This window comes from Cydia strobilella, chromosome 17 (genome assembly GCF_947568885.1).
Source record: "Cydia strobilella chromosome 17, ilCydStro3.1, whole genome shotgun sequence".
Taxonomy (NCBI): domain Eukaryota; kingdom Metazoa; phylum Arthropoda; class Insecta; order Lepidoptera; family Tortricidae; genus Cydia; species Cydia strobilella.
Window position 1 is genome coordinate 9312054 of NC_086057.1, and position 18402 is coordinate 9330455.

Consider the following 18402-nt stretch of genomic DNA (forward strand, 5'->3'; position numbering starts at 1 on the left):
TATTCATTGAAAATTTAATTGCATTTGAAAACAGTATAAAATTTCATGCAGCTTCATGCTAGCCAACACAAGAAACCTTAATTATTTTTCATCGTTACAACAAATAAATAAACGAACGAAACGTATTACGACGGGCTTCGTTTGGATGTTTGGATGAATGATGAATGACAAATTGACAGCCGAATAAAAATTACGGCGTGGATTTATGGGTTAAAATTTTAGCAAACTGTCTGTTGCTTTTATTATGAACTAGTTACGAGAATGAGATTTTAATGCCTAAATTTTATAGGGATTTTAGTAAAGATAACTTAAAGTTTTGTTTCCTAAGATAATGACCGATATTTCAAAAGTTTTGGAGCAAAGTTTGTGCATATCATCGTTAGTAGCGCCGAGTGATTCTCTTGTTTTCATCGAGTTATAGCAGTGGTGGAAAATATCGAATGAAATGGTGCCATTAGTGCTTACTTTATTAAAATCGAAACATAGTTTCATTTGATCGAAAGTCGGAGCAGTTTTTGTGGTCAACATGTATCCAGCGCCGACGCGGCACCCGGCTGCCGCGGTAAGGGTTTGTGTTATTTTCTACCTTTGATGCTTTATGTTTGTTTACTATCATATATGTCACTGCTTTGTGCCCCTTATGCATTTCGTGAATTTGACGAATTTATTATTGTTGCTGTTTTTGTTTTGCAGGGACCTCCACCTTCATCAGGCCCTATTAAGTTCACAGTAGCTGATACTTTAGAACGTATAAAAGAAGAATTTAACTTTTTACAAGCTCAATATCATAGGTAAGTATTGCCAAAGCTGGTAAAAAGAAGAAATAAACAATAATCTCAGATATAAATCCATTTTGACCAAAATGTTGTGAAACAACTACTCACTGTATCAGTATCGAGCATCCTCTTAATTACCTGCTTGCTGATAACTGATTTCGTATATTCGGTGTATATATTTTATCATTAGGCATCTGTGGCTCAGTTGGCAGAAGCGATTGGACCGGTGTTCCAATGGTCGCAGGTTCGAGTCCTGCTGGAGGTGTAAATTTTTAAAGTTTTCCTTTAATATAAAAATGTATATATTTTATTATTTACAAAACATACATAACAACGATGGAATATTTACTCAATTAATAGATATAGACTTGAGGTAAACATGATTCACTAACCCAGGGTTAAGCAGTTAAACCGTTAACCAAGTGTTAAATTGTACTGGTAACCATGGTAACTCCAGGTTTAACCGGTTAACCCTGGGTTAGATGAATGGTGCAAGTGGGCCTAAATATATTAATTTCTTAATATCTTTTCTCATTTTCAGTTTGAAATTAGAATGTGAAAAGCTAGCTAGTGAGAAGACAGAAATGCAGAGGCATTATGTTATGGTAAGCATTTGTTTTTACAAAAGGTTTCAATATAATGAATACATTTATGTATCTTTTACTGATAATAATTGTTTTTCTTTCAGTATTATGAAATGTCCTATGGCCTTAATGTAGAAATGCATAAACAGGTATGTTAAACATAAACTGTATGTTATTAGTCTTAAGGTACAACAATGTAGCTCTCACTTCATCATATATGCTAAATTAATTGCATTGTTATTAATAGAAGCACATTTTATACAACTCTTTTCTATACTGTAAATCAGTGATACTGAACCTGTCTTATTTAGGTGGTCCATCAGGTGACCGTTAACTTTGCCATCCCAACGTCACCCTAAAGCAAATTCATCTTGTGGCTGGGGGGCCTTCCTTAAAACCATAATTTTATGGCTAGAAGGACATTCCACCAGTGTTGATTACTAAAGCTACTTTTTCTTCTCAAACTTAATTTCATAGGCCATGCTGCAGGGCGTCCCAATCTTTTACAGTCTGTGGTGCACTTGCAAGTTTAAAATTAAATCATGGCACCTACCTAACCTACCTAGGCTATTCAAAATATATAGGTAACAGAGTGAGGAAGATTGCCTCACGGTGCCCCACTTTACTGTCCACGGCGGCACAGTTTGGAAACCCCTATCATAAGCTAGATTTTAATTAGACAAGGGATTTCCTAGCATATTTAATACTAAAGGAATAGCGTTTGTAAGCAACCCTCTGGTGGAATGCCACAAATTAAATTCGGATTTCCAAACCATTTGAATGCATAATAGACTTGATATCAATATAGTTTTTTTATACAGATTTTCATAGCCTTAATATAAATTGTTGCATTTTTGTTCAAGACGGAGATAGCAAAGAGATTGAGTGCTATAATAAGCCAGGTGGCACCATTCTTGGCTCAGGAGCACCAGCAACAAGTGGCCACAGCCGTGGAGAGAGCCAAGCAGGTCACTATGTCTGAACTTAACGCTATTATTGGGGTATGTTGTATTTTTTTAATTCCATACACCATAGAGCTCTTCCGGAAGTAGGTTCCATGCAAAGTAACATTGAATTCCAAATCTCTAATATGGAATAAAAAAAATAACAACCAGTGTTATATTATAACACATTATATTTTTTTTATACAATTATGATTTTTTGCTTTCATAACTTTTGGCAAAGATATAAGCTACATAAATCATTTGACTGAGTACAATTACTTGTAAATTTTACATTTTGTACATTAATTATTTATAAACATCAAATTTAATAACTAAACCATATGCTTATAATTATTTATAAGCATCAAAAATATAATAACTAAACCATATGCTTAAATTATAACTAATATTGTAGGTACAACAATTGATATCAAACATTTAGAAAAACCATTGATTTAATATTTGCATGCTGCAAATTTTTACCTGAAAATAAAATTACGGAAAAGTGCCTGCCCATCAACTTTACTTGGGAGGGACGTTTAAAAATCTGCTAGATTTATAGACACTGAGCATTACTTGTTAACATTTCACAGCAACAGCAACAACAAGGTCTACAACAGCTTCTTGTAAGTTCAGATCATCTCTGGTACATGTATGTTGTGATTAACCCTTATTTAGTTTTTCACTAGTGGAGTTTATTTTATCACTGCACTGCACTTTTTCTGTTGCGCGTTTTGATGTTTTGTTCTAATCAATCTAATCATGCTTCATTAGCATTTAAGGTCAGTTGGAGTAAGTATACCTCAGTGCCGGGTTAAGCCAGCGCAGAGCTTGTAGCAAATTCTATCATGGGGCCCATGGATTGTTTTAATTTTGTCGGACGAAGTGAAACTTAGGTTTTTGCGGTCACAATGCGTAGGTGCGTGAGGCCTGTAGCATTTGCTACTTTTGCCACGTAGCTAATCCGCCACTGGTATGCCTTCTCTAGAGACACAAGGTAGTATAAGAGGTTAGATGCAGTATGCAGTTCTACCATGCACACTTTGTACCCCCGGAAAGTGCAATCACACAGTTTGAAATGTCTGTGACATTTGCACTCCTGCTTGTATTTCTAGCCATACTTGTCTTATTACTGTTGTCATTACTTGCCCCAACTAACTTTATGGAAAAATCTCTTCACATGTAGTACTGTGTTGTGTTATTAACAATTCATAGGTTTATAATAAAAGGAATATCTGTTTCGATAAAATTTCCAACAAGGCAATAATGAGAATAATTCGTATTCAAGAGTTTTCTTTGGTCAGTTAGATTAGAGCTCCCACATTTTGAACAAGACAATCAGAAATTTACTATTTATAGGTAAAACAAGTATATCTATTAGGTACTAATTAAAAAAAGTCAAAGTATACATAGGTATATTATTAATTTATAATGCAGCGCCAATCAATCTAAATCTTTTTGCACTAGTCGAATAGTTTCTTTAGTGTCTGGACTTTGCCTAGAAATGTTTTACTTGTATTCGCATGATTAACAATTTACTTCACACGTTATGTTTGTCATCTATCCTGCACTTAGCCATGAAAGCTCAGCTTAAAGAACTCAAAATCAACGAAATTTTACTCTGGCTCCGATTCCGCCTCGCTCGCACCGAGCATATTCGAATATGGCGTCCTCTTTGCGGCTCAAAGACGCTAGTCTGAAGTAAAGGTATGGTTTCAGCAGCAGATGCACGCGGGCGTGGGCCTGCCGCACGGCGCGGGCGCGGGGCTGCTCGGCGCCGGCCTGCTGGGCTTCCCGGGCGCCGCGCCGCCGCCGCACCAGCCGCCGCAGCATAAGGTAGTCTACTCTCTAGTAGTGGCGCCGTGCCTATACACCTCGTAATCTATACTTCCATACCACTTCCATATTAATATTATAAATGCGAAAGTGTGTCTGTCTGTCTGTTACCTCTTCACGCTTAAACCGCTGAACGGATTTCGTTTAAAGTTGGCATAGACATAGTTTTAGTCCCGGAGAAGATCATAGGATAGTTTTTATGTCCGAAGTCATCCCTGAAGAGGGTGAAAAGGGGGTGGAAATGAGAAAACTAATGAATTGCCTGCTAATTGGTGTAAGCAAGCATATTATGCTCTAAATTATTGCCATTAGGTTTTATCAGGCGTTATACTTACTAATTACGAATTAATTCTCACAGACGAAGTCGCGGGCAAAAGCTAGTTGCCTACCTATATATTAGGGTGTTCCACCATTTTGAGAGCTCTCCACAAACTGAATCGACGAAAGGATGAAAAATTCATATAATCCGAGAATTTATTGAGGAATACGACCTAGATAGGAGAACATCCGGACATCACTTGGTCAACTAGTGAACTATAGGGATCGTCCACGATAAAGGCGTTGCCATCTTGTGCCACGAATTGAGTACTTACTCTTGACATTATAACTTTGCGTCAATAAATGGAGGACTCATGTGCTGCCCCATTCAGTTCACGCACACTCCCTTATATCCATACATCCGTCGGTTAATCATTCTACCTTCTGATAACTCGTCATCTTCATTTTTCTCACTTCTCTCTCTTAGCATTTATTTCGGTTGCACTCCCCAGCTACTTGCTCATAGCCTTGAATTCGCAAAACTGATCTAGTCACTAAAAAAAAAGTGCACTTGGGTATTCAAATAACAGAAATCATGATTCATGATCTAACATCATTCAGCGCCATGTTTTTGCGGCGCTAAGATCATCTTTTGCTAACATTTTTCCTGTTGCCTTAACTTGTAATTTGTACCGTAGGTGGAGCTCCCGCCGCCGGCGGACATAAAGCCACCGGTGCTGCCAGGCGCGCCGCCGCTCTTAGCGGGGCCGCGCGAGAACGACCGCCTGCACGACTCCAGGGTGCTGCCAAGGGTAAATTCTGAAGTACTCTGCAGTTTCAAGGACCAATTTTTTTCCAATATGTAGATGGTTGAAAAATACTAAAACACTGTCTTTTCATACTCTACAGGAAAGCAAACACATATATCCACTTGACTAAGTCGTTAAGCGAATGAAATAATATAATAAAATACAGCCGATAGTAAAATATTGTGTCATATTATCTTGAAATAAAACTATGAAAACGGATTATATCGCGTATATTGAATTTATAATACATCCCGACGTTTCGAACTCTTTACAGCGTTCGTGGTCAACGGGTGACTGAGGAAAAATTACAAAATGCAAAAATACCCACATACTAAAATAATGAACAATCATAGACTACAAACTTTAAGGCTGGTTGTACATGCAAAATCGGTTCATAAGGCTAGTTATACACTATAATTATTTTTCAAGTAAAGATATATATATATACGCGATAAAAAATAAACTATGCCGGCTCCAACCCTACACCACGGACCCGAGAAGATTTAATTCCCTCCTAAATTGTAGGAGGGTATCCCAATATGGGACCGGCAACAAACTCGGCGGGACACATCTTTTCAAAACATCAGAATGTCCATGTGATGTGTGTTTGTTTCCATTTCATTTAAATACATATAAGACCAGACTATAGGTAGGTACTCAAGTAACAATTTGTGGTTCTATAGTAGTCGATAGCACGTTTCTCAAATACCACCTATTGGTCATATAAAAGACCTAAGCAGGTTGTATAAAGCCGAAGTGGCGCAAATTTAGGCGCATTCACTGACATAGAAGACCTGTAGCAGTGTCCGTCGTGACATTTAAGGTATATAAAAGAAATGTTACTTGGGTTCTTATGCCAATTTTTTGTCGTAACACCATGACTCTGATGTAAGAGCATTTGGAGTATTTACTATACTTACAATAAACAACCAACTAGAATAAACTATACGCCATTACTCGTAGACAAGAAAATTTTCTATTTATTTATTAATAATATGGCTACAAACTGGTCATGCACTTACTTAAAACATTTGGTGGAATTATAGACATAAAATCTTCTACAAAATTGAGTACTATATAACGTACGAACTTAAATTCACCAGCGACACTCCGTATCCCCGCACGAACGCGAACAGAAGTACCGTCCGCGCTCGCCGGCCGAGCCGGAGGCGCTAGACACGAAGCGACGGAAGGAGGAGAAGGTACACCATGTCAGTCTCTCTAGTGTATGTCGTGTCTTTTATACCGTCCGTTCTTAGTTGCCTGCCGTGTCACCGGAAATACTCAATATTACTCGTGCCTTGCCGCCAAATGTACATTACAGTATACATTATGTTCAATGGAATCTGAACCTACCTACACTAGTGGCTCTGTGAGCTGTAGAACTCGCGATAAGCTTAAATAAGTGTCCCGTGAACAAAGTTTTGTACGGTACACTAAAAATGAAAAAAAAAAAAACTTCGTTGAGTCATTATCACAGTGGACTCACAATGGTCTTAAGTTGCCATAGACGCTATTGCCACTAAAGTTCTTTATGACAATTTCTACCAATTTTTGAATATTTTCCAAAAAAACGAAACATACCTAACTTGCTCACAAAATTTCACGAGAATCGGTTGAGAAATGCGACCTGCAGAGGAGAACATCCGTGATACGTGATCCGTGACACGTGAAAAGCATTTTTGGCCAAGCTGAAGACGGAGACCTTCGCTAACGTTAGGTCCATTAAAACAAGCAAGTAGCATTTCATGTGTCATTAAATAAATTTCAGCATTTGAACAAAATAATTTTATCCCAATGAGAAATAGGAACAGATTCAAATTTCCTTAGCAAAAATGTATTGTAGGTGGCACGGGGATAGAGATTAATACTCTTTAATACAATTTATTACAATCAACAAAAACATATGGTTACACATCAGGTAATTTTAAATGGACTATTCACGCTTGTTCAGTTGTTTGCACAGCGAAAAAATAATACTGCTTAAATTTCCAAAAAAAACGTTTCTTTTTGTGCATATACTTGCATAGGTAGTAAGGTAATTATAAAAATGTATTTGCTTGGAACGCACAGCTTTTAAAATTACATTTTGAGTTTTCTTCTTAGTTTATCGTTGGCACGTAGTTTTTTCGCTAAAATATTTTAAAATTTCAAATAGCTTTGTTTCTTTCTGACAAAAGCTTTATGTACTTATATTTGTAACGTTTAATTTACTTGTTATAGGACAGTGATGCGGAGAAAAGTGATCAGGACTTAGTTGTTGATGTAGCCAATGAGGTAAATCGGGAGATGTTTTATTTTACATCAGTGTTTTACCGTCTGAGAATTGCAAAGTGTCTTTATGAGCATTATTTTGCAAGTATTGAAGGCTATTTTTTTATAATTTATACGTTCTGCTACTATAAGGTCATAAAATTGTGTCCGAATCCGAATAGTGAATACCACCAGTTACTGATGACCAATGCGGTTGGCAACTATCAAAGATTTGCATAGAAAGATGGCGTCATCATAGCTTGCGCCTCTAGTTTTGTTCTATGAGATTTGACTTAAAGGGCTGGCATACAGGTAGTATAATTTAAAAAAAAAAACAAGAATTTGACACAATCCTAGGGATTTACAGGGCAAGCTATGCTGGCGCCATCTGTTAAATACTTCTACCGACCCCATTGTATCGGGATGTCGGGCCAAGTTTGAAGAAAAAGTCGTGCTATATTATATTACCTTACCAACGCTAAGTAAGCCTCAATACTTTATTTAGATGCATTTTAGTTTTAGATACCTATACCTACAATGCTGAACTGTTGACGGTATGATATGAATAATTCAGATACATATTAGTATTGAAACGTTTATAATATTTATATAATTATAAAGATTGGTTATGTGCAGGAGGAGCGCGGGTCGCCCAGCGTGCGCACCGAGGCGGAGCGCGCGGAGAACGGTCCGCGCCCGCCCTCCCGAGGCTCTTCTTCCAGTCGCTCCACGCCCAAGAGCTCCAAGGACGTACGTATATCTACCTCTATCTCATCTAACAACATGCCAGGTTCCATTTCAAAAGGAGCCCGGGAACCGACTTTGGCAAGGTCACAAGAATTGATCCGGCAAATTTGAAGAAGATTTTCTGATTCTGTCAAAATGTAGACCCCGTGGCTTCGGCGACAGAGAGGCAGCAATCTATTAGCATGAAGGTTTCACAATCGGATTAGGATGAAAACTCGGACCACCACACATTACATTGAGTCTTAACTCGTTATATTTTTTTTTATTTTTTTAAATATTATTTTCATCACAAGATGGCCCAACCAACGGAGTCTGTGAGCTTTAGTGAGCTTTAGTCTCTCCCATGATGTTAGGTTCAGCCACTAGGTCTTCAATCTCATGGTTCCTAAGGACTGTCCAGCTTCCATCCGGTCTTATTTTGGGCCCCAGTATCTTACGGAGGATCTTCCTCTCGGCCACTAGCAGCATATTTTCTTCCTTGAGTGTCAGTGTCCATGCTTCGCATCCACAATCACCAATTGGCGAGAGGTCGCACAGGATCGAGAAAAGTGGCGCTGTCTTGTGTCGGAGGCCAAGTCTCATTTTGGGTCGCTGAGCCAACGGAGTAAGTAAGTAAGTATTTTCATCACACTCGCTTAAAAAAAAATCTTATTTCATGCAGGTGTACTGAAGGGTAAAGGTCTATCTATATTGTTCCCGCGGTAGTTACGGATTGTGAAAAACAAAGCTTTTAACTCCCTAGGGAGTTAAAGAAGGGTTAATTCTAATTTACAAAATCTCGCTTACCGTCTCTAAAAATATTAGTTGAAAAAAAAAATCGAGCTTTTTTTACGATCAATGTGAAAAATCTAGTTGTAAAGTTGTCACGTTTTCTGATGACAGGAGAAGCCAGGCACACCGGGTGGAAAGCCAGCGCGGGCGGCGACTCCAACCGGTCGCTACGGCTTCCCGCCGCTGGCCGCCTACCGCCCGCCGCACCTCGACCACGCCAGGACCAACGGCCAGCCGCCGCACAAGCCGTGAGTGTTGTTCTCTAGTGGCCGGCAGCCACTCGATACGAGAACATTAGAACGATGAGCAACATGGCGGCAACAAAAACTGGAGGGGTTGGCTACTATTGCCTTTGGACGTCATTTAGCACCACTTTTCCACTAAATTCTTGGCAATGTTATAAGAATACCTGTTAGTTCTATAGTTGAAAACCTTTTTCTAGAACTAGCTCTTAGACTCGTTTTATTTTATCTGGTGAGCCATAGACTTAAAAGCTGACATTAGTTAACGACGCTTCTCTATTCCAGGGCATACTCGTACCACACATGCGGCGGGCCGCTCCAGCCTGTCCCCTTTCCCGCCGATGCGCTCGTAGGCCCCGGCATCCCGCGCGGCGCCCGACAAGTTGCCGTGCTCCCTCACGGCGAAGTCGTCTGTGCCGTGGCGTTGTCTGTGAATAATGGAACGAGACACGCCTATACGGGGGGAAAGGGATGCGTGAAGCTGTGGGACATATCGAATCCGGGGTCGCCTAATACGCTAGAGCCATTGTCGCAGTTGGATTGTTTGGTGAGTTGATCAAAATTTTACACCTATGAGTTTTGGGAACATTATTACTATTGACAGAAAAGTGTGTCCCCTCTGCCTCTGTCGGCGCGCGACCAGTTTCTGTCATATCTCACGGCGACGTCTGCGATGTTGCGGTGTATATCAACTATAGAACGAAACACGCTTATACGGGCGCAAAGACATGTAGCACAAGGGGGAAAAGTTGTTGTTACTATCGAGGATAAAAATGGACATTTATGCCTGAGTTATATACTGCTTTTCACTTCGATTGTGAGTAACATAAATATCCAATATTTTTGGTTATTTGACCGATTGCGGCAGGCAATGTCGGTCTCGCATGGGTCCTTTTAGCCATCAAAAACGGTGTCTCTCCGGTGTTACACCATAAGTCGTCTGCAATAGACGATAAGGCCAATGATGAAAGAAAATTGTACTTGGGCTGGTCGGGGGCGCGCCGGCAGGGCTGGCAGTTTGTATGGCACATGCAGGACTTTATTGCTAAATCAATAACCCACGCCACTTGCCTTTTATGACCCTTCTTATACAACGGTTGCATAAAATACTATAGTAAGTATTGTTTTTGTTACAGCAACGTGATAACTACATCCGTAGTGTGAAATTGCTCCCCGATGGACGCACGCTAATAGTAGGAGGCGAAGCGTCAAACCTGTCAATTTGGGACTTGGGCTCCCCCACACCGCGAATGCGTGCCGAGCTGACATCTTCTGCACCCGCGTGCTATGCGCTCGCCATCAGTCCGGACTCTAAGGTTAACTGTCACTTTCAAATCAAATATGCTAAAAGTCGACATACTCACATATCGGGTTTTAGTGATTCAACTCTCTCATTCGAGCTGTAAATGTGTGCGTGTGGCGCCACTGGCGCCCAACAATAGGAAATCAGTGTGCTATGAAATTACAGTTTTGTCTTAGCGATCCTACTTCTGAGAATTAAACTAAATTATATTTTCACAGGTGTGCTTCAGCTGTTGTTCAGACGGCAATATTGCAGTATGGGACCTTCATAATCAGACTTTAGTTAGACAATTTCAAGGTGCGTATTCTGTACAATACCTTACACTGACCGATGTGAAATGTCGACTTGAATCGCGAATTTAGAAAATCCGTTCCCCGCGTCCCGTTCATTCCGATGGATGAGGACCACAAGGAAATCGATGATTGTGATGTATTTAATAACTGGTTAAAGGCGTGTGACCAACAAAGAATAACTTTTAATTCTGATGATATTCAGATACTTATGTTCTAAAATAAAAATGTCGATTTTAGGACACACAGATGGCGCATCCTGCATCGACATCAGCGGCGACGGCTCGCGCCTGTGGACCGGCGGCCTCGACAACACCGTCCGCTCCTGGGACCTCCGCGAGGGCCGCCAGCTGCACCAGCACGACTTCAACAGCCAGATCTTCTCGCTCGGCTACTGCCCCTCGGGTACTTATCACGTTTACTCCCCATCTATGTAGGGCGCTTTAGATAAAATAAAAACATATCAACAAGCTACAGTCTTCCGATGAGTGCTTGATAGACGCGAATAAGAGACCCTGATCTCTGTCTGATTGCTTGATCGCGACATGCTATAGTAAAAATCGATCACGTTCTTCCACGAGATCGAAGGGCAGGTTATCTCACGTGTGGAAATGAATTTCTGAAATGCTTATAACTAAGCAGATAAGAACCACCTTATTTTTTTATCTTTTGTAATTCCAGGATCATGGCTAGCAGTAGGCATGGAGAACTCTCACGTCGAAGTCCTTCACGCGGGCAAGCCGGACCGCTACCAACTACTACTGCACGAGTCGTGCGTGCTCGCGCTCAAGTTCGCGCACCAGGGCAAGTGGTTCGCGTCCACCGGCAAGGACAACCTGCTCAACGCGTGGCGGACACCCTACGGCGCCAGCATATTCCAGGTACACAATAACTGCCACTTCATAAACCATATTGCGACGTCATAAGGCCCACTAGTGATCAGTAAGACCGGACCGCTACCAGCTGATACACGAGTCGTGCTCGCGCTCAAGTTCGCGCTCCAGGGCAAGTGGTTCGCGTCCACCGATAAGGACATGCTCAACGTGTGGACTGGACGGGATGTCTTTCGATACCTCCCCGGTATGAGAGGCCGTGTCCGCCTTCCGTCTGCGACGGCTGTTGCAATCTTCGTCAATTGACTGCTGTTGTGTGCCAGCTCTTGAGTACCGATCGTTACCCAACCCCACGACCCCTAGCCTGGTGATACCGTTTGAGCGGGGCCGCGGTGAAGGCGACCGGTAGCTTAGCTGGCGTGAGTGGCGTGTTGCCTACACCAACACAGTAACTGCCCCTTGCCAAATCATATGGCGACAAAACAAGACCTAACTGGTGATCAGTAAAGTTGTTCGCGTCCAATGGCATGGATAACTTACGGCGCCAACATATTCCCGGTACACCCAACTGCCTCTTCATAAACTCTTCATAAGCGCATTAACTTGGACTTAGGCCGCGGCGGGCGATCGTTGCCGCACACCGCTGCCGCCGCCGTCGTCCAGAACAGGTTCACTCAAGTCTATACGTTTTGATCGAGACGCTCGAATCTACCGTTTGCGTCGGCACTCGGCCCGCTTGAGCGACTTGATACAACGATCGCACCGCTGCCCGCGCCGCCGTTCGCGCCCGTCCAGTCACTTCGGCTCTTAGATGCCTGACTATTTGAAATTTTGAACCGTGGCTACTTTACTTGGTCTGCGTACAACACTACTTGTAACTACTTATTTGCAGAATAATTTATGTGTCTTATTCGTAATCCTTTAAATTGTTTTTCATCACTACAGGTTTTAATTTATTTATATACCAAACAAAATTTAACTTTTGTCCACAGTCAAAGGAGTCTTCATCGGTGCTCAGTTGTGATATATCAGCGGACGACAAGTTCATAGTGACCGGCTCGGGCGACAAGAAAGCCACCGTTTACGAAGTCCTGTACTGAACACCAACTGATCTACAATAGGTACATTGTATATGTTGTTGTTCTGAAGTACAGTCGCCATCAGATATATCGGAGCGGCCAAGGTGGTCACAATATCTCAACACGCACTCTAAAGCCTTGACAATAGAGGCGTGTTTAGATATTTGTGAGCACCTTGGCCGCTCCGATATATCTGATGGCGACTGTACACAGTTGAAAAAAATCATCAGTGCCGGTTGTGATAAATTGGTAATTGGTACGGACTCGGGATGTCTTCATGTAAACATTCGTGTTATTTTCCACGCAAGCAAATTTAATTGATACCATTTAAACTCTTCGAACGCTACGCCAGTCGTGCGCGGCGCGTCATCGTAAAACATGACGGAATGGTTGATATTGGGCTATAGCCCCACGTATCAGGTGACGTCTTTGACGGGGAAAGGGTTAAATTCACAAACTGGCAAATACGCTTGCCGGACTAGAGTATTAGGTACTGCATTGACGGCTAGCTTGTAATAAGTATAAAGCTGTATAAGTACTAATGTTTCGCATGGAACATTCGAGGTGAATCGTAATCGATGCTTATTTGTCAGCATAGTTTTTTGTTAAAAAAAATACGCAAACGGTAAACATTGCCAATGAAATCAATTCCGAGCGCCCCCATTATAGAGATTTGGTCTTAAATATTGTTAACTATATATATATTTTTTTAATACAATATGTTTTTATGCTGGTCGTAATTTGCGGTTTTTAAAGGCATCATAGAGGGTTTATGAGATGTATGTAGCTAAAACTACATTATTAGGCATAAAACAGTCGTGTGATCCTATTATAAAACTCACTTTGTTCGTTTCATAAACCCACACTCACATTTTAATGCATTTCATTATGTAGCAATCACATATTTCACATATCCTACTATAGGCCTTGCTAATTGCTATTCCTGTAATGTTTCTTTAATTTCGTAATAAACCCGTTTTCACTATCTTGAAATGGGTAAAATCTGTCAAATCGATATTGTGATATTATTTTGACTCACGTGACTTTTAACGAAGAACCTATTTGTGTTGTATGTACAGACAGACTGAACGCTGATGAGAATTTTAAGATCGCCGTAACTATGAAACTAAAATTTGAATAGATAGATCAAATTTTATTGTCAATATTTCTTACCAAACAACTGAAATGATCGAAAAACCTATTTACTAATTTTATTTTAACAATACTTTACTGTTTATCGAAGACTAGTTCTTTTTTATAGAAATCTAAAATTGTGTATCAAGCTGACGGACTTGACGACGACGTAAATAGTTATGTTTACTTTTGTCTATATATAATAAATGTCAATGATTATTTTACAAAAGACTAAACAGTATGTATAACCTTTTTTAATGCATTTATTTATGTCTTGTAAAAATTCTATGAATATGATAATTTTAGTTTTTTTTATACGATTAGTTATCATTATCACGCATATCACTTGTATATGCGAATATATTAGTAAACGCTTATATGTTAAACCATGGGTTAGGAATCTACACTCACTTCTATTGTATAAAATGTTACTATTAGCGATTTTTCGCTAATAATAAAATTTAATGCTAAGTGTAGTTTTTAAAGTAACTATTAGATGAATGTTGCACGGTTACGGATATTTTAGTGTTATTGTATATTTTTATAATAAAATTAAATACCATTTATTACTTTTTAAGTTCAATCAAACGCAGTTGTATAAAAACGTCAAAAATATATACTATTAACAAGCAAAGTAAATCGGCTCTAATAAGGCCCATATAATTTACAGTACTTGGACGAAAAATCGACTAATCCAAATTTCATTCAGCGAAAAAATCGTTTCATGAGTTTTTCCGGTTACATGGGTATTTTTAAAATATTGAGAACAAATGTGTATAAAATATTCTATATGAAATAAAATAAATATAACAATATATCATATCCTCTGGTGGCGACATTAAAACAAGTTACCTAGAAAAATTTTTTTTTGGTTAGTGGCGTTTATTCACAGCTGCGTTTAATTAGGTAAAATATTTCGACGTCCATTTCTTACTTGTATTTATTACGGATTTAGATATTTAGTTTGAGACGAGGGTATATGAATTCCAGACTGAAATAATTTTCTACATAACTATGATTATTTTGATAAGTGTTGTTTTTTTAAATACCAGTATAGATATATATGTATATTAATACTTTTGATCTGAATATTTCAGCATATATTTTTCTTCATCTTGCCTTGTAATAGTTTAAATGCAACCTTAGAAAAGGAATGTTAAATACCTCTATTATAAAGAAAAAAAAAATTGTTACAATTTAAGAGACAATTAAATTGTGGCTATAGTCCGCCAGCAGACTTAGAGATTGCAAAATATACTGCTCAAAAGAAAATAGGGGCCACTAAGTGTTTTGAACGTTGCGTGAAAATATGGTTGCCTCATTTGTCAAATTTAAATGTCAGATAGGTTAGATCTCCAAAAAATTGTACCCGCGGAAATAAATTTTTTTGATAAGTCCCGAATCTTACCTGTTTAAACTTGAATTAAAAAAGTGATAGTGGCCTATATTTTTATTGTAATGTGTAAATGAGTAAATCTTTAGTACTTCAATATTAATTTAAAAAATCCGTGGGCACAAATTTTTTTTTCGTGGTTGGAAAAGATAGCAAATTACCAACCTATCTAACATTTTACACAGCCTGATTTTTAACAAAACATCCTGTATTTTTTTAATCACAGTAAAACAAGGCTTTGGTTGTTATTTAAGCTTATAAAAAGTAAATAAGCAGTAAATTGTTTCACATATTTTAATAGACGTCAAATTTCCTGTAATGATCAAATTTCTTAGTGGCCCCTATTTTATTTTGAGTAGTATATAATTTAATCTGTTGTATTTTTATTTTAAAGGTGCATCCAAATCTAGCCAATGAGCCTCGAGTGCGCACGCAAGTTTTTTATAGATTGCGTTATTTATGGGAGCAGGAGCACTAATACGACGTGCAACCAAACGTGAAGCAAACATTCGCTAGATCTGGACACACTGTATGATTTGACCTTTTTGACCGCTATTATAGTACTAATAGACGTAAGTACCGAACCGCGCCCTTAGTTCGCTCCGTATATCTCTTTCTAGCCTAATCATCTAACTCTAACCCATAGCTGCGTCCTTATCGGACGCAAGGCGAACTACCGTCCACACGATCGAACACGCCTCGGATCGCACCAAAGTCGTAGTTCGGTATGTACGTTTATTATTATTAGTACCTTTAGTCGTCTACAAAAGCATCTATACCCACAAGACAGTAAACTAAACCTTACCTACTTAAGCTAGTATGGTTACTTTGGCAGTTTAAGTAATGGAGATTAGTAGATCTTGGCACCGTGGGCACAACATCTATTGTAGATTTTAGAGTGACGTTGAAAGGGTTAATACAACTGCAAAAATAATGCAAGATGAATCACAAAAGACTTTTGTAAATTTCGCTATAATTTAGCAGGTTTGATTGCCTCCGTTAAATTGTATTTTTTTCAAAATAGCTGTTAAAAATACAGAGAAATCCTATTTCGGGTAGGTAATATGCGTAGTAGTGTAACTTATTTTTAAGTACAAGAAAATAGTTCCTTATTATGATTTTTATAATTGATTTATTTGAAACCTTAGGTTCCATGAAGTATTGAAATACATATTAAAATGAAATAAGAAATAAGGTCTGAATTACGTAATTAATTTGGTTGTATATTTTACTTTAAATGCATACTTAGCTACTTTGTACTTAAATATATTCGCTTTTATAAATCAATGTAGCAATCTATGATCTGCAAATGTGATAGATTTTTATATCCATAAATGCATTTGGTTAGTGTTCCACTAATTATCATTTGAGTGAGAATCAATTGTTATTTCTATGAACTGGATTGTATTCTTGTATTATATTTATTTGGGTAAAATAATTATTTTTGATTTACTCTAATCCCATTCCGTGTACAGTCGCCATCAGATATATCGGAGCGGCCGAGGTGCTCAAAAATATCTGAACACGCACCGCCTTGACAATGGAGGCGTGTTCAGATATTTGTGAGCACCTTGGCCGCTCTGATATATCTGATGGCGACTGTACCAATCAGAAATTACCACTGAAAACAAAATGCGAGTTATGTTAGCGCTCAACCGCTTACCTACAGACTCATTAGTATCTCATTAGTTATACATAAATATCCCGATTTCTTTTGAAGTTTATTAAGAGGAGTCCAGAGAGGAAAAAAAATTGGCGTCAATCAAAAATTTTAGTTTTATGGTGATATCTAAACGCTCTAAATTGAAAATATAGGTACCGCCAAACGCGAATACTAGATTCACAATAAATAAATGTTATACGGACATTCTTACAGAAATTGACTAAGTCCCACGGTAAGCTCAAGAAGACTTATAACAACGATATATATAATAATACTTATACAAATACATAGAAAACATCCATGACTCAGGAACAAATATCTGTGCTCATCACACAAATAAATGCCCTTACCGGGATTCGAACCCAGGACCATCGGTTTCACAGGCAGGGTCACTACCAACCCACTAGGCCAGACCGGTCGTCTAGACTGCCAGACTGGTATTCTTGCGTCCGCACCTCCATTTTATCGGTCATAATCGGCGATCAAAATCAGCTAGCGCTTGGCGTTTGCGTCCGTACGGCCTGATTTGATCGGACAATTTAATCAGATTTTCGAAAAATTGTCCCGTCTGGACCCCACTTATTATCCGTAGAGTTGATTGTCATAAAGCGCGCTCCAGACTACGCGGCGCCGCAATAGGCTATTTGACTAATTTTTGAAAATGGTTTTAATTTATTGTTTATGACTTAATAATATATATTTCCGTGAAATTTCCTGTATTAAATATAAAAAAAAAATGTTAGTTTATTTATTTTGAACGCGCCTTAAACGCTGTTTTTGCAGGGGCTAATCACGTGACACGTGTGACGTCACGCGCAAGTAAACTCAGTCAATGACCTTAGTTAATGTCATGGTTTACGTGCATTGAATTCATTATTTCACTGTAAAATGGTATATAAATGGTGTATAATGCCGCAATGTTCAAGCACGACTATAAAAAATCCAGACAAATCGTTTGTTTCCATTCCAACGAATAAAAAAAAAAAAATTGTTTAAAACTAGTGCGAGAAAGAGCATTTTAGCGCATACAAATGTTTTTATGTGTGAAGACCACTTCGATGTAAGTAATATTTAACTGTAAATAAATATGGTAATTAAAGCAGCGGATTTTGTTATTTAACGAAACAAGATCTAGGTATTTAATGTATTACTATAAATAACCTCATAACATAGCTCTTTCAGTATTAGTATATATATATATATATATATATATCGTCGTCGTATTCGTATCATCGAAATCGAAATGTTCGTAAATAAACAATTTCTACGTATACTCACACAGCTGTTTTTACATTTCTAAGTTCCGCAGCATAGTAATACGGATTATCTTTAAAGAAAAGTGCAACCATGCGTCTATGTCTGGTAGGTTGCCGCTATCAGCTTTCACATATTTCGGCTTCATTTTGAGATTCTTATGAATATTGTGCCACTAGATATACGGATAAATCGGAATATATCAGAAAACTGTGGAACAATAACTAAAATTA

General features: G+C 38.7%; 1 protein-coding gene across 13 annotated transcripts; it reads left to right on the plus strand.

Annotated features, from left to right (window-relative positions):
- Positions 1-132: 132 nt before the first annotated feature.
- LOC134749042 (protein groucho-like) lies at positions 133-16690 on the plus strand. 13 transcript variants are annotated; one of them, XM_063683936.1, is made up of 18 exons: positions 133-568; positions 694-791; positions 1318-1381; positions 1465-1509; positions 2224-2361; positions 2898-2930; positions 4024-4140; positions 5097-5210; positions 6311-6433; positions 7431-7484; positions 8097-8210; positions 9090-9226; positions 9506-9767; positions 10357-10536; positions 10742-10820; positions 11054-11218; positions 11495-11694; positions 12639-16690. In XM_063683936.1, exons 1-18 carry the CDS (start codon positions 527-529, stop codon positions 12744-12746), a joined length of 2073 nt encoding a protein of 690 aa, XP_063540006.1. In that variant the 5' UTR covers positions 133-526; the 3' UTR covers positions 12747-16690. The 13 variants fall into 13 exon arrangements, with proteins under 13 accessions (XP_063540006.1, XP_063540009.1, XP_063540010.1 ...); XM_063683939.1 differs by having other exon boundaries at positions 6311-6418; XM_063683940.1 differs by having other exon boundaries at positions 6311-6409.
- The last annotated feature ends 1712 nt before the right edge of the window (positions 16691-18402 follow it).

Bases quoted from the DNA above. Each gene is read 5' to 3' on its own strand.
- LOC134749042 (XM_063683936.1), top strand. From the start codon at position 527: ATGTATCCAGCGCCGACGCGGCACCCGGCTGCCGCGGTAAGG. The intron at 2,362-2,897 runs GTATGTTGTATT...AACATTTCACAG, and splicing joins AACTTAACGCTATTATTGGG to CAACAGCAACAACAAGGTCT. The intron at 6,434-7,430 runs GTATGTCGTGTC...TACTTGTTATAG, and splicing joins ACCATGTCAGTCTCTCTAGT to GACAGTGATGCGGAGAAAAG.